The sequence below is a fragment of the Nicotiana attenuata genome, unplaced genomic scaffold, assembly GCF_001879085.1.
Source record: "Nicotiana attenuata strain UT unplaced genomic scaffold, NIATTr2, whole genome shotgun sequence".
NCBI classification, from domain to species: Eukaryota; Viridiplantae; Streptophyta; class Magnoliopsida; order Solanales; family Solanaceae; genus Nicotiana; species Nicotiana attenuata.
In genome coordinates, this window is record NW_017672679.1 from 5,659 (window position 1) to 27,821 (window position 22,163).

The window sequence follows — 22,163 nt, forward strand, 5'->3', positions numbered from 1 at the left end:
GAGTTCTTTAGCAACAATAATAAGTTGAATATTTGAACAATTATATGAAGAAAATAATACATTATGTATTTAATGACAACAACTCCACTATAACAACATTTTTATTGGAACAGAATTTGAACAGCAATTTTATTTGAACATGACAACACAAACACGAAAGCGGCAAATCTAAAGATACAAACAGTACAACTAATACAAACACATGACAAGGGAAAAATAAAAATATACTACTACGCTTATCACGTACAAGCCACTGTTTAATCACGACCGCGTACTACAATTTGCTCCAACCACTTGAGTTGTTCTTCTAGCTTTTTTTCTCTTCTTCTACCTCGTTGAGTTTGGCCTTCAACGCCTCAATTTCATCGTTGGTTCGGCGCTCGCATACCGCTTGGCTTGTACAGGTACAATGAAGGTGATAAATTCTTTCTTTGTAGTACTCCTGGTTAGATGGTTCATCCATCCAAACCTCAAATTCACATGTAGGCTTGCCGGGTAGCTCGTCAAGCTTGTTCGTACATGCCCAGTAGCAGCGTCCACCATCTGGCCACCATTTGTACAAACTGCATTTTTCTCCGCAGTAGCACCTTGGGACATAAACGTTTTGTTCAGACATTTCTTATAGAGAAACTTTGGTTATTGTTAAGCGAAGAATATAAGTAGCATGCGACCGTTATTTATAGTCAAGATTTCACACAAAACGTAGTATTATACTGCATTTTACATATTAAATTATTCTGATACAAAAACAGGGTTTTCACATGGTTTTCAACTTTTTCAGAACGACATGACAACTCAACAAAACGTAGTATTATACTGCGATTTACATATTAAATTATTCTGATAAAAAAACATGGTTTTCACATGGTTTTCAGCTTTTTCAGAACGACGTGACAACTCAACAAAATGTAGTATTATACTGCGATTTACATATTAAATTATTCTGATAAAAAAATAGGGTTTTCAGCTTTTTCAGAACGACATGACAACTCAACAAAACGTAGTATTATACTGAGATTTACATATTTAATTTTTCTGCAAAAAAAAAAAAGCTTTTTCTTCAATCATTCAAGCTTTTGAACCACGCTTTACAGCTTTTTGAGAACGACAAGACAATTGATAAAATACATTATTGTACCACGCTTTACATATTTAATTTATTTTTTAATACGAATTTTTTTTTATACCACGTTCTTGGTCATGTTTACTAACACAAAAAAGTTCAATATTTGAACAACCATATCAAAATATAACGTTAAAAAATAAGATGTAACAAGATTGTGAAAATTTATTTTATTTCATATATATTGAAACAAACACAACTACACACATGAATTACAAAAAATAATACCAAAATAAAAGACTAGGGGTATCCTTGATAGTTGGGTACATTGGACGAACTTGCACCAGGATTACCACCGCCACGCACACCACCTGAAGGATATTTACGACGGTCGTGTCCTGTTTGCGAGCATATGCCACATTTACGCGCATAAACGGACTCACCAACATCCATTTGGTTCCGTATACGCATTCTCTTTTGCACTTTCAGCTTGCGCAAATAGTCCTTGTTACATACCATCTTAAAAGGTTCCGGCGGCCAATAATGCTCAGCACAATGGATGCAACTTCCCACTATACGTGTCTACGTATGCAGCAACACTGTATTGCCTATCAATATAGTTTGTTGCCCCATATCGAACTTGTTGAAAGCACTTCAACGCATGTGCGCACAGCATGTGGTAGATGGTCCATTTCCCACATGAACATAACCTTCTATTTTCATTCACCGTCTGTAGATTATTCCCACGGTGTCCGTGGATAGTGGTCTTAACTTCAAAAACACCCCGTTCATGATCGTACTGAAGAAATGAATGCCACTGTGCTCGCCTCCTGGACCTTTCAAATCTTCTCATGGGTATTGGCATAAATTCAACACCCCTGTCCATCAATGCCGATGCAGCTGCATGCCTTTCAACAAACCTCTCCGCACTCTGTTTGAATGTCATACGGACCATGGCGGTGACAGGCAGTCCACGGGCAGACTTCAACAAGCCATTGAATGACTCCGACACGTTTGTAGTGAGGGCTCCCCATCGTCTGCCGCCATCAGCATGCAATGTCCACATGTGAGGCTCATGTCGCATCAACCAAGTATAGGCTCGTGGATCTATCGGCCGGATCGCTTCCATGCGCCTCGTGAATTTGCACTGCTGGTGCTCAGTTGCAGCCATCCACATTAAGTCATGCAAGGCCTTGTCAGGAAATTTCTTCTGGAAAATTGGCTTTCAGGTGCCTCACACAGTAACGGTGGTATGCATATGGTTCATGCCATTCAGGCAAGTGACTTACAGAACTTAAAATACCACCATGCCGATCAGATATTAGATAAATACCTTAACGCTGTTTGACAACGTGCTGCTTCAAGTGGTTCAAAAAATGCGTCCACGTCTCTTCACTTTCGTTGGCACAAATGGCAAAAGCTAGTGGAAATATTTGTCCGTTGGCATCTACTGCAACTGCAATCAAAAGCTTAATATCATACTTTCCATAGACATGAGTACCGTCTATGAAAATTACAGGATGGCAATGCACAAAACCATCAATTGCTGGTTTAAATGACCAAAATACATAGTTGAATATATATTCCGGTCTGTCCGGACTCCGCTCACGCCTCCATTCAACAACAGTCCCGGGGTTAAAGTGTTGTAGTGCAGCCATGTACCTGGGCAGATTTGAAAAAGACTTATCCCAGTCGCCATAAATAAGTTCAAAGGCACGTTTGCGACCGAGATATGCCTTTCTTTTGGTTATAGTACAACCATACTCCTGGTGGACGACTGTAATACACTCTTTAATCTTGAACCTAATGGACACTTCCAAAAATTGAATCAAGACAAGGGAAATCAAGTCCACATCCAAGTTGAAGTGATTCTCATTGAATGTGTCCATTTCACATCTATGCTCGCTAATAAATTTACCCACTTTCCACAAACCTGATTTCTTCTTGCTGGCACGCAACATCCAATGACAACCCATAAACCACCTACGGCATACAGCCTTGTATTTCTCCGTAGTTGACTCACTTACCGTCATCTCACGGCACTCTCTTATACTGTAGATTTTTATAGCTCTAATTAGGTGAGCTTTATCGGGGAAATACATGCCCTTTGTCAGAACACCTGATCTAGACTCATCCCACATCGCTGACCATAATTCATCATCATCCCTTGTGAGGGCATCCACGTTAGGCATGCTTGGAAAATTATCAAGGTAGGGAGTATTCCGCTCATGAAATGGCACGTGGGACTCGTACACTCTTGGGCTAGCTGGAGGTGGAGGAACATGCTCCCTCGTCAGCTCCGGTTCAACATTCACTTCCTCCTCCTCATCATGGAAGGGTGTGTCATCCCCAGACTCATCCGCATTGTTGTCATAATCACTATCATCCTCCTGACTCTGCGCATCTGCCAAATCACGAGTAAATACGTCGTCTATGGGCAACTGTGTGAGGTCAGGAGCTTCAAGAAGCTCGTTTTCACTGCACAAAAAGAACAAAAAGATAAGTTACCCAAAACTCAGGAAAAATACTTTAGATATAGCTATATCACTTTACTTACAAATCGTATTGTCTTGACGTTTCATGATGGATGTTTTCATGTTGGTGATGACTCCCGGATGGACCACCGTGGTCCAATACCCCAGAACTACGCATATTCCAACTAGGGGCGGGGTCATAACTTGTAAAATTCATGTCCGGACGGTACCCCCTATAAAAAATATGAGTGTTAATACAAATCCAATTAAAACATAAAAAAAAAACATCACTAAAGCGTAGTAAAATTGAAGTTTACCAGTCGTCTTGTTGATTATATAAAGTCATAGTATTATTTTGTGGCTGCTCATTTGCCGGTGGTGACAAGTTTAAATCAAGGCAAGCTCTTTCATGAGCAATCTGTCCGGCAAAAATTGCTCCAGAATAACCACCCGATGACTGAGGGTTATCCCTGCTATGCACGCCCTCATTACTAGGAACGTCTTCCACCTTGACATATATTTCCAATAATTTTATTACAATAAATTCCCTGTATTCATCCGGAATCCGCAAAAAATCTCTAAGAGTTTCATCATCCTCGATGTTAAACTCAGAATAATAAGCAAACCCCTGCGGAGTCACTGAATACGGAAATCTACCGGTTACTTTAAGGTTAACCGAACGCCTCCGCTCACTCATTTTTTTTACGTAATAACGATACCAATGTATCGTACTCCATAGTAAGCGGCAATTTAACATGACACTGTGGAGGTGAGCTATACCTCATAGAGTTATTCTCCACCACAACCTCACCCCCCAATACAGTGAAAGCCTTATTTTTGGCACTTCAGACATTGTAAAAAAATGATTGATAAGGAGAAGAGAGATTGATGAACGTATGTTTGAAGTTAAGTATTGAATGAATTTTCATAAAATTGAAACGCCTATAAATAAGGCAAGTCCGAGCTTGGGGTATAGAATTTTTTAAAGGAATTCGCAGTATTATACTGCGTTTTATGTATTTGAATTATTGTTATGTCAGTTAATTATTATTTGTGGGGCCAAAAATCAGTAAAAAAGGGCATTTCGCAGTATTATACTGCAAATTACCCTAATTCGCAGTATAATACTGTGAAATGTCTTTTGAAAAAATAGCTGGGCCCATTTTTAAGCAATTCGCAGTATAATACTGAGAATTGCTAAAAAAATATTTTTTTTAATAATTCGCAGTATTAAACTGCGAATTACCTATTAATGTAAAAAAAATTTTAACACTAAAAATGTGCTTTTTGTACAAAAAAGCATCAAAAAAGTTTCGGACTCGAAAATACACTTACTTCGTACCATAACAAAAAAATGGCCCATATTTTTATGTTTTACCTGATCTAGCCCATATTTTACATATTTTGAAAGCAGTAGCAAATTCAAAATCTGTTTTCTTACAACCATTGCTTCTAAAAGCTATGGAGTTAAATTTATGTTCTCACAACCATTGCTTTTACTCTCTTTTCTTCTCACTTCTTCTACATGTGCTTCAAGGGGCCGTCCGCCATTACTGCTTCTTCCCTGTGTCACCTAGTTGCAATGTAAGAAAATTGAAGATTCAACATTCCACCATTGAAGGCCATTCAAAGTTTTGCTTTCAAAAATAAGATTTTTTGAGTTTGTTAGTTGTTTGGATTGGGTGTTGTTCCAATTGATTGAAAATATCAAACGGAGTTCAAAATTTAAATTTGAAGTGATTTAGAGTAGATTTGAGCAAGATTTGAGTTAAATTTCAGAAAAAACGCAAGGAAGAAGATGGAGTCAGTTTTTTGTATAATTATGTATAATCTTGTATAATAGTGTATATGAGTGTATAAACACATCTTATACACTATTATACATTTTTATACACCTTTATACAAGCGTATGTAGACGAACTTCTTCCACGATTTTCAGTTGCAATTCTTGTTCAAAATCAGTCCAAATCTCCATTAAATGACTTCAAATTTTATATACAACTTCCTCATACTATTTCTAACAATTCTTGATAATTCCCACTCCAAATTTCTCACAAAATCAAATTCGGAATCTAAACCCACATATTTAAACTTGTTAAAAATCTAATTTTCACCATCCAAATGGATTTGGTTTGTTGAACTAATATTTGAGTTACACTTACTGATTCGAAAATTAACTTAAAGCTTGAGCAATCTTTTTTAAAAATTAGATAGTAATTTTGAGAACCTATTAGAGTTGGATGTTAAATCTTAGCTTATTATTTTAGGGCTAGTAGGTTGTAAATTGAAATATGGGCTATATAATTGAAAAGTAAGGATCCCAATTGTTTTTATGTGAAATTTATGGTAAGTCTAATTCCTAAATTAAATTATTTGGTGGTTTGATTTCACATCACTGGTCTCCATCCAAGTCTTTGACACAGTTAATCTGGAAGAGGAGAATCCAAGTGGATAAGCATTGGTCTATTCAAATTCATTGTATCACCGTTCAAATTTTGACAATCTGACAACAAATAATCCAAATCAGCACAAATGAAGTTACGGCAAAATATAATGTACAGTAACTAAATCAAAAGGTGTGGGGCATGTACCCCAAGAATTTTCTCAAATTTAGCTTAGCAAATAGAGACATTAAATTATTGCAGCAGCAGAATGATAAAAAGATTCTACTACAGCTGCTTGGGCGATGAGCGGCAACGCTCAAATCTCAATACAACAACCAATAGAAACAAATCAATAGGTAAATTAAGCGGAGACTCAATATTCCTGTACAAATTTCCCACAGCCCCCCTTTACTTTGTGGCTAACTAGCGAAAAATGAAAACCTCAGTAGTTCTATCTATCAAGCAACGGAAAACCATCTTTCCCTTCAATGATGACTCAACTTGCGCTTCTTTGCCTGCTTTCTCAACTGCTCCCTCCTCTCTTCTTCTTCTATCTTCCGAAGTTCTTCCTCGTCCTCTTTCCTTGCTATTTTTGCACTGGAAAACAAATAGAAGTAGGTTAGCATTCAGCACCTTCGCTTAGTTGTGCGGTGCGGGAGACCGTTGAAGCACTCATCTTGACAAGATAAGTACTAACAGGAACACAAGACTGCGAACAGACATTGCATAATCTAAATATCTAGTCTAGAAAATTGCTGCTTCCCATCATAGCAGCAGCCATAAGCATTGGTTACGTTTTGAAAAGTTTGCACAGAAAAATTCAAAAAAATCTCATTTTAAAGCCAGAAGGAAAGAAGGTTAACTATAGGTTTGAAATTACTGTTTCCAGTCTTTTTTCTGCCTTCGCATCACAGCAAAACAAATGGATATGCAAAAAGAACAGTACTCCACTCAACTTCACCCATGTAGTCAAAAACTAGGTGATGAGGTCATGCCCTGCATGTTAGACCCTCTATATGAAATGCAAAATAAGATAAAAAAGAAAGACAAAAAAGAAATGCCTAACTAGGAGAAGCCTTCAATTTGAACTTCTAGCAAATGAATTAAGTGTGTGTTATTCCCTTGAAGGGAAGATGGGAGTAGCAGAGGGAGTGGGATTGCTTACACTAGCAGATCAAGTGACCTAGGCGCTCAGCATGAACTAACAAATGTTGAAAGTAAGTATAGAAAGATGAGACAATTTCACCAACCTTCGCTTTTCTTCCCTTAGTATGTCATCAAAATTAGCCTCCATATCACTGGTATCATCATCATCTTGATACCTGTTGGGATTATACCTACAAAAAAGAGACATACTTTCTCAAGCCAACAAAACGAGATGAAATTCAACATTAGGCATTATCAAAGCTAGCAACATCTTGCAGTTTATCACAGATCTTAATTTAACTACATCAAATAAAGAACCAATCATACAAGTTTTATCTGAATCAACTTTTTTGTATGTTTCCTCAACCGCAAGAGAATCTGACCAGAGAACGTGAATATTTCACCTGATCAGTTTCCATTAGGAAGTCTATCCACTTGCACAAAAAGGTCCTTCAAGACTATAAGGTTTCTGGTCTCACGAACCCTCAACTCTAAAGCAACCAGCAATGTCAGAAATTCTAAAGCTAGAGCTTCAAAAAAAATCATTGCAAGCCAACCTTCCCAAAAGGACAAAAAATCAACTAAAAGAAACTTATAAGGAAGGAATGATAAGTACCCAAACATCCTCCTAATCATACTAATAGCTTCTGCTCCATCGCCTTCTTCATCATGTCTCTTTGGTTTTCTTGCTGGGCGCCTATCTTCCAAAGAACGAGTTGCAGTTTTAGGAGGCAGTTGCTTTATCTGTTAAAATCACAAATTTGGATCAGCAGGTCTCCACCACCACTACTACTGGCAAACCCCCCAACCCAAACCAAAACAGAGGGAAAGCAGGCCTTCATTCTCTGTAACCCAAGGAAAAGATAAAATGGATAACATAAAAAAGAAAACATAGGTAAGACCTGAGATTTGGATGACGGCACTGCCTGTTTCTGCATCATCTGCTTAGATTTGGATGAAGGCACAGCTTGATTTGATATCCCCTTTGACTTTCCAGATTGTGGCAGTTCCTTTTTCTGTACTAAGGACTGCCTTGGAATAGAAGGTTGCAACTTTGAAGGGGTTGGCTTATGCAAAGCAGGCACAGTGCTCTTGACGCCTGGTGTCAAAACCCTCTTGCCATTTGGAACCCCTATAACTTTGGGAGGCACCACTTTTGGCCCCAAAGGCCGATCAGGCCCACTCCCTTTACTGCTACTAAGCTGTTTTCTCAAATCTAATGCTAGTTGAGATTGTTTACGAACAGAAACTGATAGCTGCGTCAACAGTTTCGATTGCATTTGGCTGCTTCCTGGTATAGGTTTCCGTACTTCACGATCATTGAGCAGCTTCCTCCGCGTATTACTTAAAGATTGCTTGCTGCTTGGCGGTGAAGATAATCGTGCATCTTCAATATCACCAAAACAACTGAATAAGTTTTCTCAATAAATACAGTATGGCTTACGGCCTGAACCACTAAATAAACAACCAGATTAGCTATGATAGGAAGCGCACCAGAATAAGGGGCAGTCTTTATGAGGTACTCCTTTTGATGGAGCAGGAAGTTCAGCATCATCAGATAATAGAAATGAGTAATCTCTTGTATTTTTTAACATCTGGACCTTTGTTTTCAACTGCAGAAATTGATATGGCAAAAATTGTTTAAAAGAAGCATCAGAAAATACAGAGTACATCATCAGTAGTAAAACACAATTAAGAGGAGTACATTAATTTCCACTAATTAATTCAGTACCCCATTAGTGACCTTTGATGCATGGCTGCTAGTGCCAGATTTTGATCCTGCGGGTTTTGATGCAGAGCTCCTGTCGTTCTACAAGAACAGAAAACGCTCTGTAACAGATATAATGTAGGCCCTAACATCAATGGAAAGGTATATATGCCATTCAATGCCCATTGGCTCCAGTGAAGATGAGAATAATTAACCATGCAATAATGGCATGTCATGTGATATTACTAATTTTTCATAGTGTGGAAGTGGAAGCTAAAGCTGTTGTCTTATTGTGTACACTACTAGAGAGGACTTATAAGGTGATGATGATTTGCAAACCTTCATCAATCATAGAATTACAAAACTATACTGAGGCACAGGCATCTTCATATGAATTAAAATTGATACATACAGCATGGTTTGATTTCAGGACTTTTGCTGCCAAATTTGTATTCTCCAATAGCGACTTGCTTTCTTGGATTACTCTTTGAGCGATCACAGGCTGAGAAGGTCCAAAGAAGGAACCATAACTGAAAGTGCCGAGAAAGAAAGAAGTAAGACCAACAGCATAAGCTTCAAAACTGAAATCAATTAACTTTATTCTAGATGTATACACCAATAAATCTTTACAAAGGGTAAGAGATACATTTCGTGCAACTACGCCTTGAAGATTAAAAACACAGAAAATATTAGAATTATACTAGTATCTTTTAGAATGTAGAAATCAGAATTTTGGAAAAAAAATCATATTTATCAATCTCCAGTAGTGAACAATTTCAAATGAAACTAGAGTGGCGGGAGGACAAGGCATATATTCCAAAGAAGATGCATAAATAGACACCCAAAAGATCCATTTGACATATGCAGTTTTTTTCGAAAATCTGTTTGACATATGTGGTTTTTTTTTAAAAATGTATTTGATATATGTGGTTTTGAAAAGCGCATTTCTATGCATGAGACAGAACACAGCTAATATTTAGAAATATGCAACAGACTAAGTGAGAGTACATTCATTACACAGAATTGATAAATTCAAAATCCAGCACAAAGTAACATATTGACAAACAAACAAACAAGGGTGTCCAAAATCTGAAACACACTAGTGGCACTCACTTGTCCCTTGGCAAAGCCTTCTTAATTTCAGTTGAACGGCCATTGACAGAACCTAATTCCTTCTTCCTCTGTTTCCTGATATCTTCTTTCAGTCGTTGTCTCAGCTCCAGGTACTCCGACAACTCTTGTGGAGGCTGCTGAGGCTCTTCCTCCTCATATTCCTCTTCGCCCTCCTCGTCCTCTTCTTGCTCTTCACCTTCCTCCTCATATTCATCCAAATCTTCATACTCCTCATACTCCTGAATGAACACAATAAAGCTGTCATACCAAAGCAGAAGATGAAAATTTCAAAGCAAAAGCAAGGATTTAAAAAAGATGTAGTAATAGCTTACGTCTCTTTCATATCCGTGCATAGTTGTTCTGGATCAGCCAAACAAATTCTCAATAACTCATGAAAAGACCAAAAAGCAGATCCTGAGCAGAGAAGGAGATGAAGTTATGACCACAGTGATAGGCTGATAGGCACACAATGGAAAACCTATAACTTTTTCCATCATAACATATTAAAAAGAAAATTTCCACCAAACTGGTGCACACCAAATTAAGTTAATCAGCGGAAGACAAAAACAATCAACATCTGTCAAAGATCAGATATTGAAACAAATCAGACCTTATTAAATATAAAAAATGAATTGATAGAGAATTTGAACATTTCAAAACCTTCACTGTTTCTCTTCTTCTTCTCCTTCTCCGCAATAGAGTAAGAGAATTATTCGTGACACCCAAATTTTTAGAGTTTCTGAGTCCATACTCAACAAATTACTTTTAGAAAAATAAAAATTGATTGCAACCGAACCACACCAGTTCTATTTACTACTAATTAAGATTTATTGGAAATCGAACACGTAAATGCTTCCAATTTCTTGACTCTTGATCCACTGGAGCCTGAAGGACCTTAAATGGTAATTAAAAAAACAAAATTTTAATCTAGAATAGGAAACCCTATTTTCCTTTTTCCTTATCAAAAAAAAGGGAATAGGAAACCCTAATTGCCACTAATTAATATCCAAATAGCCTACAAATTCACAAAAATTGAAAATATATTACCTGAATCGATCTGGAATACCGAAACAAAGCAGTTATTCAATGAAAATTCAAAGAAAAAATTGTACCAATTTAGTAATGTATTGCCTAAATAGATCCGCTATACCTGAAAACCCAAGCAGATCGAGTCAAATCAGACGAAAATTACCGAAAGGGGCGTGAATCGAAGCAAAAACGAAAGGATTCTGGATCTGGCAAAACGGCCACAACGGGATTGAGGGTAACGATCCGGCTTCGTCGTGAATGGGCGACGCTGAATGATATAGAAAGACGAGAGCTGGAGGAAGGACCCAGAACAATACGGGGCCAAATGCTATCGTGCGCTGGGCGTATATAGCCCGAACCCGAGTTCAGTTTCAACATACTTGTTGGTTTTCCGTAGGAAGATAGGAGAAAAATGCATGCAATAAGGGGATTCGCAATAAGGGTTGCCTGGATGTACTTATTCTTTATTCGTTGGCTTTCTTTTTCATTTTTGCGTTACCAGTGGCTCGTAAAAGAGTTTTGACCAAGTCATTTTGACCTAAAAGAAAGGAAATGAAAACAAACCACTTGCATCTATCCTACGTGCAAATTATCCAAAATATGATTCTAAGGTTAATTCTCTTAACATTTGACAACACTAGAGAATACTTAGCCCTCATTTATCTACCCTAACGTTAAAATCTTAATTATTCATATTTCAGTCATTAAGTGTATTTATTCTGTAAATCTGAATAATTATTAAGTCAGTTTGCTTTTTTAATTTTATAGTCACTTAATAAGTATGAATAGATCTTAAATATTAATATCTATGACAAAGTCTTAATATCATTAAGAAGTTATACATTCAAGAATTTATGTATAAATTATATTTCACTATTACACATATACACCATTAATCACTATTACCACTGCTCTCGTTGTCCCCTGCCATTATAGACTTCCGCCACTCATTACCACCATCATCGGCAATAATCACCACCGCTGTCAAGCACGAATGTCAATTGCCACTATTACGAGCCATCATTTACAACCATCACCACCAACTATCATTATCGCAATAATCACCAATCATCACTATCAACCACCAACGTATATCATCGATCACTATTATCAGTCACCACTACCATCAACCACCACTGCTAACTATTGTCATCCACTATCGACTACTCATAATCACTAACACCAACACCAGTCGGCACCCACAACCACCATTGTTAGCCATCATCATCACCAATTAACGTATAATTTTTAAAATATGTTTGTATATTAGATTAATTAGTACTATTTGATTTAATTTATACGTATTAATTTTAAATAAACAGTCTTAATTATTGAGTATTCAGATTTTAAAGTAACATCTTAATATTCAGATGTGTATTCAAATTGAGACGTTTTAATCTTAATACACAAACTAATATTCAGATATGTATTCGAATTCCAACGTCTTAATCTTAATAGAAACAAATGACGTCTTAGCATGTTGTATGATAATTTTTTGTTATTGAAAGTTTCATGACGACAAAGAAAAGCTTTTACAATCATATTTTATATCAATTAATTTACAATAGGTAAGATATTCAACGTAATAATTTTGCACTCCAACAAATTTTGAAAATGACAAGCACATCATGCTTGAAAATGCTGTGCACACGAAGATAAAAGTTTACTAGATAATTTGAGTTGATTGTTGATAAATGATGAAAAGTCTATGTTTTGAGCGTGATTATGTATTATTTCTTGTGTGAGTTATGGAAGTTCACACCGATTTTGAAGTAAAAATATGCTCGTTACGTGTTTCTTATGTGTAGGAATAAACTTGCACGGAAAAGGATCAAATGGGAGAAATATTGGTGAAAAAGAGCTGAAGAGAAAAGTCTCGGACAGCGAAGCGAGGCTCACTTCGCCAAACGGGGACCGAAGCAGAAGAAATCAGGAAAGTCCCGGACAGCAAAGTGAGGGTCACATCGCCAGACCAGGACCGGGGCAGAAAAATTCAACTTTTCCAATCCGAACTAGGAGAAGCAATTTCGGCCCAAACAAACCCTAATCACTGTAAATACATGTTAAACGTGATTGTGGGGGAGAGACACTACTTTGGATGGAGAGAAGACTTTAGGGGGGCAAGAACACTCTAGGAGCAAGAAGGAGAAGGATTCAATTTCACGTTTTTCCCTCTTTCTTCCTCTATTTCCATTATTGGTTATGAATTCTAGTATTGTAGTTTTGCATACTATTATGAATAGCTAAGTTGTTATCTAGGGTTTTGATGGAACATTTTGGAGGATGAATTCTTGTTATATTTTTATATAATTAAGCCGTTGGATTTCTCTACTTGTTCAACTACGTGTTTGTTGTTGTTGATTGAATGGCCATCAATTGTCTGTGCCTATTTAGTGTGTACTACTCGATATAGTGCACATATTTAGGTAGTTGTTGAACAACATCACTCCTAACGTATGTGGGAGATCAATATGGAGGGTTTAAAGGCGGGACTAGAGATAACGAAACCTAGGTGCGATCGTAATGAGTGGTGAATTAGTGCCAGCTAGCGTAGTTCAAGAGAATACGTCTAGTAAATTGTGGTAGTTGCTCGAGAGAGAGCTACAAAATCCAAAGTACTCACGATCGGTAGAGAATACAGAGGCGAAATTATAGAAGACCTAGGGGGAAGGATTTTGGCAATTGGGGAAATCATAACTCTAGACCTCCTTATTCTTGTCTCCAACTCTTAGTCTCCTTAGTTAATAATTTTACTGCTTTTAATAGTTTTTAGTTAATTAGTTTAAAATAAGAATCGCAATCTTTATAATTAGAAAATTATTTGGACTTGTATTTCTTAGCGATACTGAACAAATGTAGCTAAGCCTTAGTTCTCTGTGGGATTCAACTCCGGACTTGTAAACCGGATTATATTTGCAACCGCTTAGTCCTTTTTATAAGGCATAGTTGGGCGTGATCAAATTTTGGCTCCGTTGCCGGGGAACTAACGGTGTAGCTGTAGGTGTACATATTTCTGGGTTTCAAGTTTGAACTTTTATTTTAATTTTTTTTAGTATTTGATTTTTTTAGTTTTAGTTTTACTTGTTTATTCACTGCTGAAAAAATCAGGTTTTAGCTACGGACAAATTCTGTAGCTAAATAGAAAAATCCGTCGCTAATCTTATTTAGCGACGGATTAGCAACAGATTATCAAGAAATTCTGCTAGTTGCGAGCGTTTTAGCGACAGATTAACGACGACGTTCGTAGCTGATTCCAGTTTTTTTGTAGTGATATTTGAGAAACATGGTATCTTTAAATTATAAGAGTTTCGATGTTGGTAATTCTACTACTGATCTTCCTAATGCTTATTGTGGAGGAAATCACCCATGGCAAATTTATCAAAATATTTGCGAGAGCGAGTTATGTGCACCAATTCAATCTTATGTGTGGAGTGTATGTGATATGTGTGGTGGTCAAGATGGTCATTTTCATGGTTGTGCTTATATTTCTTGTCTTCCCCCAACCCCTTACTTTGATGGTTCTTTTTTTTTTCTTGTGAAGTTAATAGGAACAAAGAACCTAGGGATGATGACCTGAAAGAGATCAATGATATGCTAAGGTGCCTTGTGGAACAAATAATGAGAAATAACTACACATACAAAGGCAAGATGCTACTATTCGCAACCTGGAGGCACAAGTGAGTCAAATAGTTGAAGTATTTAATGCTCAACAGGCCAATATTATGGATAGTAGCCAAGAAGAGCATGAATTAGATATCGAAATTGAGGTTCTAATAGAGGAGGTTAGAGTAAAACACCAACAATCTAACCAACTAAAATTTGAAGATGTCGATGTTGTAGAAGAGATATTGGAGTCGACCAAGGACATTGAAGATGCGTATTTAGTTGACTCTAGTATCATTGGTATTGAGGATGTTGACAATCCCAAGCTTCATGTAGTTGAGCGCATTGGTTCACACTCCAAGCATTTTTTCACATTGTGTTTGGATGATGATATGGAAATAGAGACATCCGAGCCAATTGAGGAGTCAAGGAATGAGGAATAAGGTGCCTACATGCTGGAATTCTTCTTGCCAAAAAGTCAGGATGACATACCTCATGCAAAGGCTAAGAAGAGCAGAATGCTACATTATTTTCTTGGGGCAGTTAGATTTGTTCCACCGCCCTTGGAGCATAGCCGAAAACTGGAAGCAAAATGTGGGGTTCAATTCATAAGCTCGAGGTGGAAACAAAAAGTGATTCACGTCGTGCCGCAACGTTAAATCAAGCGTTTGTTGGGAGGCAACCCAGCTTTTACTGTTTTTTGTTATTTTTTATTATTGTAATATTGTTTTTGATTTCTCTAGGAGCATGGGAAGCAAGGTTATTAGAAGAAAGCAAAAGCAAGTAAGATAGTTAGAACGAAGTGTGGGGTGCCCGCACAAAGAATCAAGTCTGGGAGAAGTCTGAGTACTCCATGAGCTTCTAATGCTTCGGCCATTGACCTACCAGGGAGTTTCTTTTACCCTCTTATATTTATGGGTGTGCATTGGGGACAATGCACAATTTTAAGTGTGGGGTGAAGAGACTGTTTGGGTAGTTTTCTATGTTATTTTAGTTGTATGATTTTATGTTTGTTGAAAAAAATTAGGTAGAAATAATCCCTCTTGGTTTTTCTTATGGCCACGGTTCTTTTTCAAGAGATGGCTCTTTGAACCGGGTAATAGTTTTTTTAAGGTAGAATAAGTTTTGGACTTTTCCCGACGATGGACATCGTAGATAGTTTTCTTGAGAGTTTAAAGTCCAAAGAAAAATATAAAAATATTTTTGTTTTTTCTTTTTGGACTAATAATGGAATGGGAAGAACTTTAGTATTATGCATTTTGACATGTTTTATATCGGGGCTTAGAGGTGGAGCATTTGCACTAAGTAATTTCTTCATGGTCTTTGCAATTACATGCCTTGACAATATATGTGGCTTTATTTTGACACCGAGGCTCATCTTTTGACTCTTGTGATTAATTTCAGCGTGCTTAAATTTTATGATGACTGTGCTAGTTGCTTTAACTTGAGAGTCGGGTCTGAGCCGTCTGTCACGATCCCAAACCCGGTCGTGATGGCGCCCAACACTAATGCTAGGCAAGCCCGACCATTTACTCTCTCAACCCGAGCACAAAGCTCAAAACCAATTAATCAGATACTTAAAATGAAATATTAATACTCATAGTTGAAATACTCAATTAAAACAATACGAAATACTAACATAAACTGTAACTCCCAAAGACCTGGGGTCATGAGTCTAGAGCCTCTAACTAATACAGAGTCAAGAATCCTCAAAATAAGTATGTTCTAAAGTACGGAAATAATAAAAGGATAAGGGAGGAGTCGGGTCCTCCGCACGTCATAGCAGCTACCTCGACCACTCCTGGAACTCTGGAAACCAGCGGCTAGCTCAACTAAGCTCCCGAAGTACCTGAATCTGCACACAAGGTGCAGGGAGTAGGGGGTGAGTACTACCAACTCAGTGAGTAATAAGCATATAAAATGTCTGAAGATAAGAAATCCACGAAATGCCACAAAGTAAAGCTAAAACTAACAGTCCAACACCTAACTACGAACCAACAGCAAAACAACTTCAAATATATCAGTCAAGTATAATGTAAGGATGCAATGCAATGCACATGACTGCTACGGCGCGTAGCCCGATCCATTTAACGTCGACGACGCTCACTGGGGGTGTGTACAGACTCCGGAGGGGCTCCTTCAGCCCAAGCGCAATATAATCATACCATTCGCTGCAGCGTGCAAACCGATCCATACTCAGTCCACAATATGCATATGAGTCACGTAACATATTCAATTAATTTCCCAATTTCCAATTTATTAAGAAGAATATACTTTAGATATTTAACTTCAGGAAAAGTGACTTAGCATTTCATAACAGTGATTAAACACAGGACTGAGATCAATGATTATACAAAGCATGCTATCACAATGACATTCATCCTCTAAGGATGCTACAGATCGGCACAAGGCCCCAAACACGGCAATAAGCCCAAATATATTCAATACAGGGTGCGTATCAGTCGCCAATATAGAAACATTTTTGTTCGGGATGGACTAAGTCTCAATCCCCAGTCATAACCAATCCCGCACCTGCCATGGGGTGCGAGTCACGCCCTACAATAGCGTCACAATGTGATAAGCCGGGGTTTCAAACCCTCAGGCCATCATATACACCAACTACTCACCTCTAACCGGCCGTAGACTGGTCCGCAATGCCTTTTCCCTTTGTATCGACCTCCTCGCGCGTCGAATCTAGTCAAAATCACAGCGAATACATAAATATAGGTTAAAGAAACATAACCCAATCAAAAATACTTAAAAAGTACTAAAATTCACGAAGTTGGTAAAACCCGAGCCCCGGGCCCACTTCTCGAAAAATTCCGAAAATCACACCAACAGATTCCTCGTCTCGCCACGAGTCGTACACATAAAGTTTACCGAAAATGGAGCTCAAAATGGCCTTTCAAATCCTAAAAATTCGTTTTCAAAAACCAAGCCCTAGTTTTCACAATTTCTACCCACTTTCATGAATTTGAGTGTTGATTCTTCCATAAAATGGTATTTTCTAGTCAAGAGACTTACCTCAAATCAATACCCCTTGAAAAACCCTCTTCAAATCGCTCAAAAAAGCTCTCTTGGCGGAGTCAAATGGTGGAAAAATAATGTGGGTCGCGGATCTAAGGGTTTTAAACATTCTGCCAGATTACTGTAGCGACCCCTATGCGATCGCATCACTACCCTGCGATCGCATAGGACCAAACTTTCCAGGCCCTCAATTCCTCTTACGCGATCGCAGGACAGGCCATGCGATCGCATAGCACTGTCTCCCCTTGTACGCGATCGCATTACTTCCCATGCGACCGCACTGCCCAATCTCCTCAACCTATGCGATCGCAGACCCCTATACGCGATCGCATATAGCAAATCTTCATCCCCCTCTGAACCTTCTATGCGATCGCAGGCATACCTACGCGATCGCATAGAGGAAAATTCCTCTGCAATTTCTGCTGCACTTTTTCATGTTCAAAACTCCCCGTTAGCCATCCGAAATCACCCCGAGGCCCTCGGGACCTCCACCAAATGCACAAATATGTTCTATTACTTCATTCAAACTTGCTCGTAACATAAAAACACTATCATAAACACGAAAATCATGAATTACCACGGATTCAAGCCTAAGTTAAACTAAAACTTCCGAAACTTGCATTTGATCTAAAACCCGACCTAAACACCTCCGAATGATCTGAAACTTTGCACGCATATCCAAGATCACCTAACGGAGCTACTGCAACTCTCGGAATTCCATTCCGACCCTCGGATCAAAATCTCACCTACCATCCGGAATTCGCCAAAATCCAACCTTAGCCAATTCAAGCCTAATTCTACACCGGACCTCCAAATTCAATTCCGATTGCACTCCTAAGTCACAAATCATTCCCCGAAGCTACCCGAACCACCGGAACTCACATCCGAGCCCTCTAACTACATAGTCAACTTCCGACTGACTTTTTCCAAAGCAAGCTTCCTTCAAAAAGGCTAAGTGCCATATTTCCAACTAGAACCAATCCAATTCTACCCGATCAACTCAAATACTGATATTAAATCATGGAGGGACATGATATGGGGGAAACGGGGCGGTAACTCACGTGACGACGGGCCGGGTCGTCACACTGTCCTAATTGAGTCATGTGCATTGTGTGAGGTGAGATTTTGGTGTACTCTGTGCCATCCTTCCTAGTCTAGAACTTGCCCCGTGTGTGAGTCGAAACGAAATGATTAAGTCTTGTAAGTTTGTAATGTAATATAGGCTTTCTTTGATTGACAAATTTGCCTATTTTCCTACCAGTGCTAATATTATCCGTAGTCAACCCTTTTGAGCCTGTAAACCTTTTCTTTGGGCAACCACATTACAAGTTGAACCCCCTTTGTTCTTAATCAAATCTTGTTGAACCTTAACCTCTGAAAGCACATAAGTAGCTAGAAGAGCAAATAAAAAGATTGGGGAGCTTTTGAGTGGAACCATAGGAAGGCCGAAAAGGTGCACTTGTATTTAAAAAAAAAAAAGGTACTAGCCGAAAATACCAAATTAAGGAGAGTGAAAGAAAAAAGAAAAAAATTGAATAACACATCTCATATCTTTGTCTGGGCTAGTAAGTATATATATGTTGATGCGCTTAACAAAGAAGGGCCTAAATGTGTATGGTTTTATGGCAAGACAATGAAGTGGTCATGATGTGCTTAAAAGTGAAGTGTAGTGTTAAAGTGCTTAGGAGGGTTAGTCACTATTTTCTCAAATATATCATACACGTCCCTTAGCCTACATTACAACCTATAAAGTCCTACTTGATCCTAGACTTTACGAGCTTAAATTAATAGAGACTTACACTACGGACAAGCCTATGGTACTAACTTGGGTGGCATAAGAGTTTCTTTGTGAGAGTGGGCAAATTCTTTCTATATTTGAGTCCTTAAACTATACTTGAACTTATATTGAGTGTGTGGACTACTTTCTCCCTGTGGTTTATTGTTGAGGGCACATGATTTGCAATTGATTGGTAGAGACCTTGATTTTTGAGTGGCACAAGGAGCGAATCATAGTGAGGAATGTATTAGAGTCAAGTTTTGGGGCGAGCATGTAAGAAAGAGTCACATGAATATTTTAAATAATCTTGGCATGGTTTAAAACTTGAGGAAATATATGAAAAGTGCATATGCTGGGTTCTAAGCGTTAGTATAAACCATTGTCATTGGTGTGATGCTTGAGTATATTTTAAAAGGTATTTCTTGCCTATGCGCTTAATTTTAAGTTGCTCGAGGACGAGCAAGAGTTTAAGTGTGGGGTGGTGATAAATGATGAAAAGTGCATGTTTTGAGTGTGTTTATGTATTATTTCTTATGTGAGTTGTGGAAGTTCATACCGTTTTGAAGTGAAAATATGCTCATTACGTGTTTCTTATGTGTAGGAACAAACTTGCACGGAAAAGGATCAAATGGGAGAAAAATTGGTGAAAAAGAGCTGAAGAGAAAAGTCCCGGACAGCGAAGCGAGGCTCACTTCGCCAGACCGGACCGAAACAGGAGAAATCAGGAAAGTCCCGGACAGCGAAGTAATGGTAACATCGCCAGACCGGGACCGGGACAAAAAAATTCAAATTTTCCAATCCGAACTAGGAGAAGCAGTTTCGGCCCAAACAAACCCTAATCACTATAAATACATTCTAAAACGTGATTTTGGGGGAGAGACACTACTTTGGAAGGAGAGAAGACTTTAGGGAGGCAAGAACACGCTAGGAGCAAGAAGGAGAAGGATTCAACTTCACGTTTTTCTCTCTTTCTTCCTCTATTTCCATTATTGGTTATGAATTCTAGTATTGTAGTTTTGCATACTATTATGAATAGCTAAGTTGTTATCTAGGGTTTTGATGAAATATTTTGGAGGATGAATTCTTGTTATGTTTTTATATAATTAAGCCGTTGGATTTCTCTACTTGTTCAACTACGTGTTTGTTGTTGTTGATTGAATGGCCACCAATTGTCTGTACCTATTTAGTGTGTAATGCTCGAGAGAGTGTACATATTTAGGTAGTTGTTGAACAACATCACTCCTAACCTATGTGAGAGATCAATACGGAGGATTTAAAGGCAGGATTAGAGGTAACGAAACCTAGGTGCGATCATAGTGAGTTGGTGAATTAGTGCCAGCTAGCGTAGTTCAAGAGAATACGTCTAGTAAATTATGGTAGTTGCTCGAGAGAGAGCTACAAAACCCAAAGTACTCACGATCAGTAGAGAATACAGAGGCAAAATTATAGAAGACTTAGGGGGAAGGATTCCGGCAATTGCGGAAATCATAACTCTAAACCTCCTTAATCTTGTCTCCAACTCCTAGTCTCCTTAGTTAATAATTTTACTGCTTTTAATAGTTTCTATTTAATTAGTTTAAAATAAGAATCGCAATCTTTATAATTAGGAAATTGTTTGGACTTGTGTTTCTTAGCGATACTGTACAACTGTAGCTAAGCCTTAGATATCTGTGGGATTCGACTTCGGACTTGTAAATTGGATTATATTTGCAACGATCGCTTAGTTATTTTATAAGGCATAGTTGGGCGTGATTAATTGTCATATAAAAGTTTTTTATGTTGTATATGTGTTGAAAATTCTTTTTCTATGACTATCTTAACTACTATGTTATTAAAATCTCTTTGCACCTTTAAAGATTAAATACATATTAGTCGATGCAATGAAATGTTTGTTAATTTCCTTTAAAGGCTTATTACTCATACTTGAAAAATATCAAAACATAATCCAACAACAAATGTAAAGGTTAAAAATAACGACAATATAGAAACAATGACACAATATAGCAAATTATTAATTAAGCAATATAAAACACAATCATAAGTTCATACTCCCAATTAGTGGTGGCAAAATGGTTAAAAGAAAACAGTTAACCATCTATATTATCCACTAAAAAATAAGTTGAATAATGAACTTTTCAAAACGGGTCAGATATAGATAAGAACCATATTATCCATTTGAAAATAGATAACCAATGGGTAACCAATGGATAATCAAAAGGTCTAACTTTTACATTTGTAAAGCCTCAAGTTGGGGGTTCCTCAAGTCAGGGAGACCAAGAATTCTTCCAAAAGTGATCATATGCAAGAATTCATGGATAATATGGTTACCATATTATCCGCCGATTACCCTATTTTTTATCCGTATTAAATATGGATCTGGTCGGATAATTTATCCATTTTTCCATTATCCATTTTCGACCCAAACTATATCCGACCCTACCCGCCTGTTTGTCACTCCTACTCACAACATATAAATGTTGAGTATGATGTTTAGTTCCTCGGGATTTCAGAAAATAAGTGTCTCTAGCACATTTTTCTTCTTTTATAGCCTGTTTGAAAGCAACTATGTAATTGAATTTGAGTCTAATTGGAGGTAATTGCACAACTTGACATTTTTGTTTGGTGAAGTAATTACTTGGTCAACATGGAATTGGATATAATTAAAGATGAGTAATTACACTCTCCAATTCTCAATGAAGGCTAAGAATTGATGGTAATTGATGACTTTCAAATACCTCTTTTTTCTCTTCTAAATATTATTATTATTATTATCCTTTTTCTTAAAAGAAAACTCTTGCTCTTTCAGTTCGTGTAGATTCTTTCCTTCTCCTTACGAACC

General features: G+C 37.7%; 1 protein-coding gene across 5 annotated transcripts; it reads right to left on the bottom strand.

Moving 5' to 3' along the window:
• Positions 1-6,075: 6,075 nt before the first annotated feature.
• LOC109214087 (histone H3.v1-like) lies at positions 6,076-11,418 on the bottom strand. 5 transcript variants are annotated; one of them, XM_019377969.1, is made up of 8 exons: positions 9,889-9,962; positions 9,188-9,305; positions 8,800-8,877; positions 8,562-8,680; positions 7,970-8,454; positions 7,684-7,811; positions 7,172-7,258; positions 6,103-6,518 (listed from the first exon to the last, which is right to left on the bottom strand). In XM_019377969.1, exons 4-8 carry the CDS (start codon positions 8,620-8,622, stop codon positions 6,407-6,409), a joined length of 873 nt encoding a protein of 290 aa, XP_019233514.1. In that variant the 5' UTR covers positions 8,623-8,680; positions 8,800-8,877; positions 9,188-9,305; positions 9,889-9,962; the 3' UTR covers positions 6,103-6,406. The 5 variants fall into 5 exon arrangements, 4 of the variants coding, with proteins under 4 accessions (XP_019233514.1, XP_019233516.1, XP_019233515.1 ...); XR_002066111.1 differs by having other exon boundaries at positions 6,076-6,518; positions 7,172-7,811; XM_019377971.1 differs by lacking the exons at positions 6,103-6,518; positions 7,172-7,258; positions 7,684-7,811 and adding exons at positions 10,221-10,302; positions 11,081-11,415 and having other exon boundaries at positions 8,363-8,454; positions 9,889-10,127.
• Positions 11,419-22,163: the final 10,745 nt, after the last annotated feature.

Coding starts and splice junctions, on each gene's coding strand:
- LOC109214087 (XM_019377969.1), bottom strand. CDS start 8,622: ATGATGCTGAACTTCCTGCTCCATCAAAAGGAGTACCTCATAAAGACT. Junction 8,455..8,561: donor AAAGACTGCCCCTTATTCTG/GTGCGCTTCCTA, acceptor GTGATATTGAAG/ATGCACGATTATCTTCACCG. Junction 7,259..7,683: donor ATGATTAGGAGGATGTTTGG/GTACTTATCATT, acceptor TCTTTTTTGTAG/GTATAATCCCAACAGGTATC.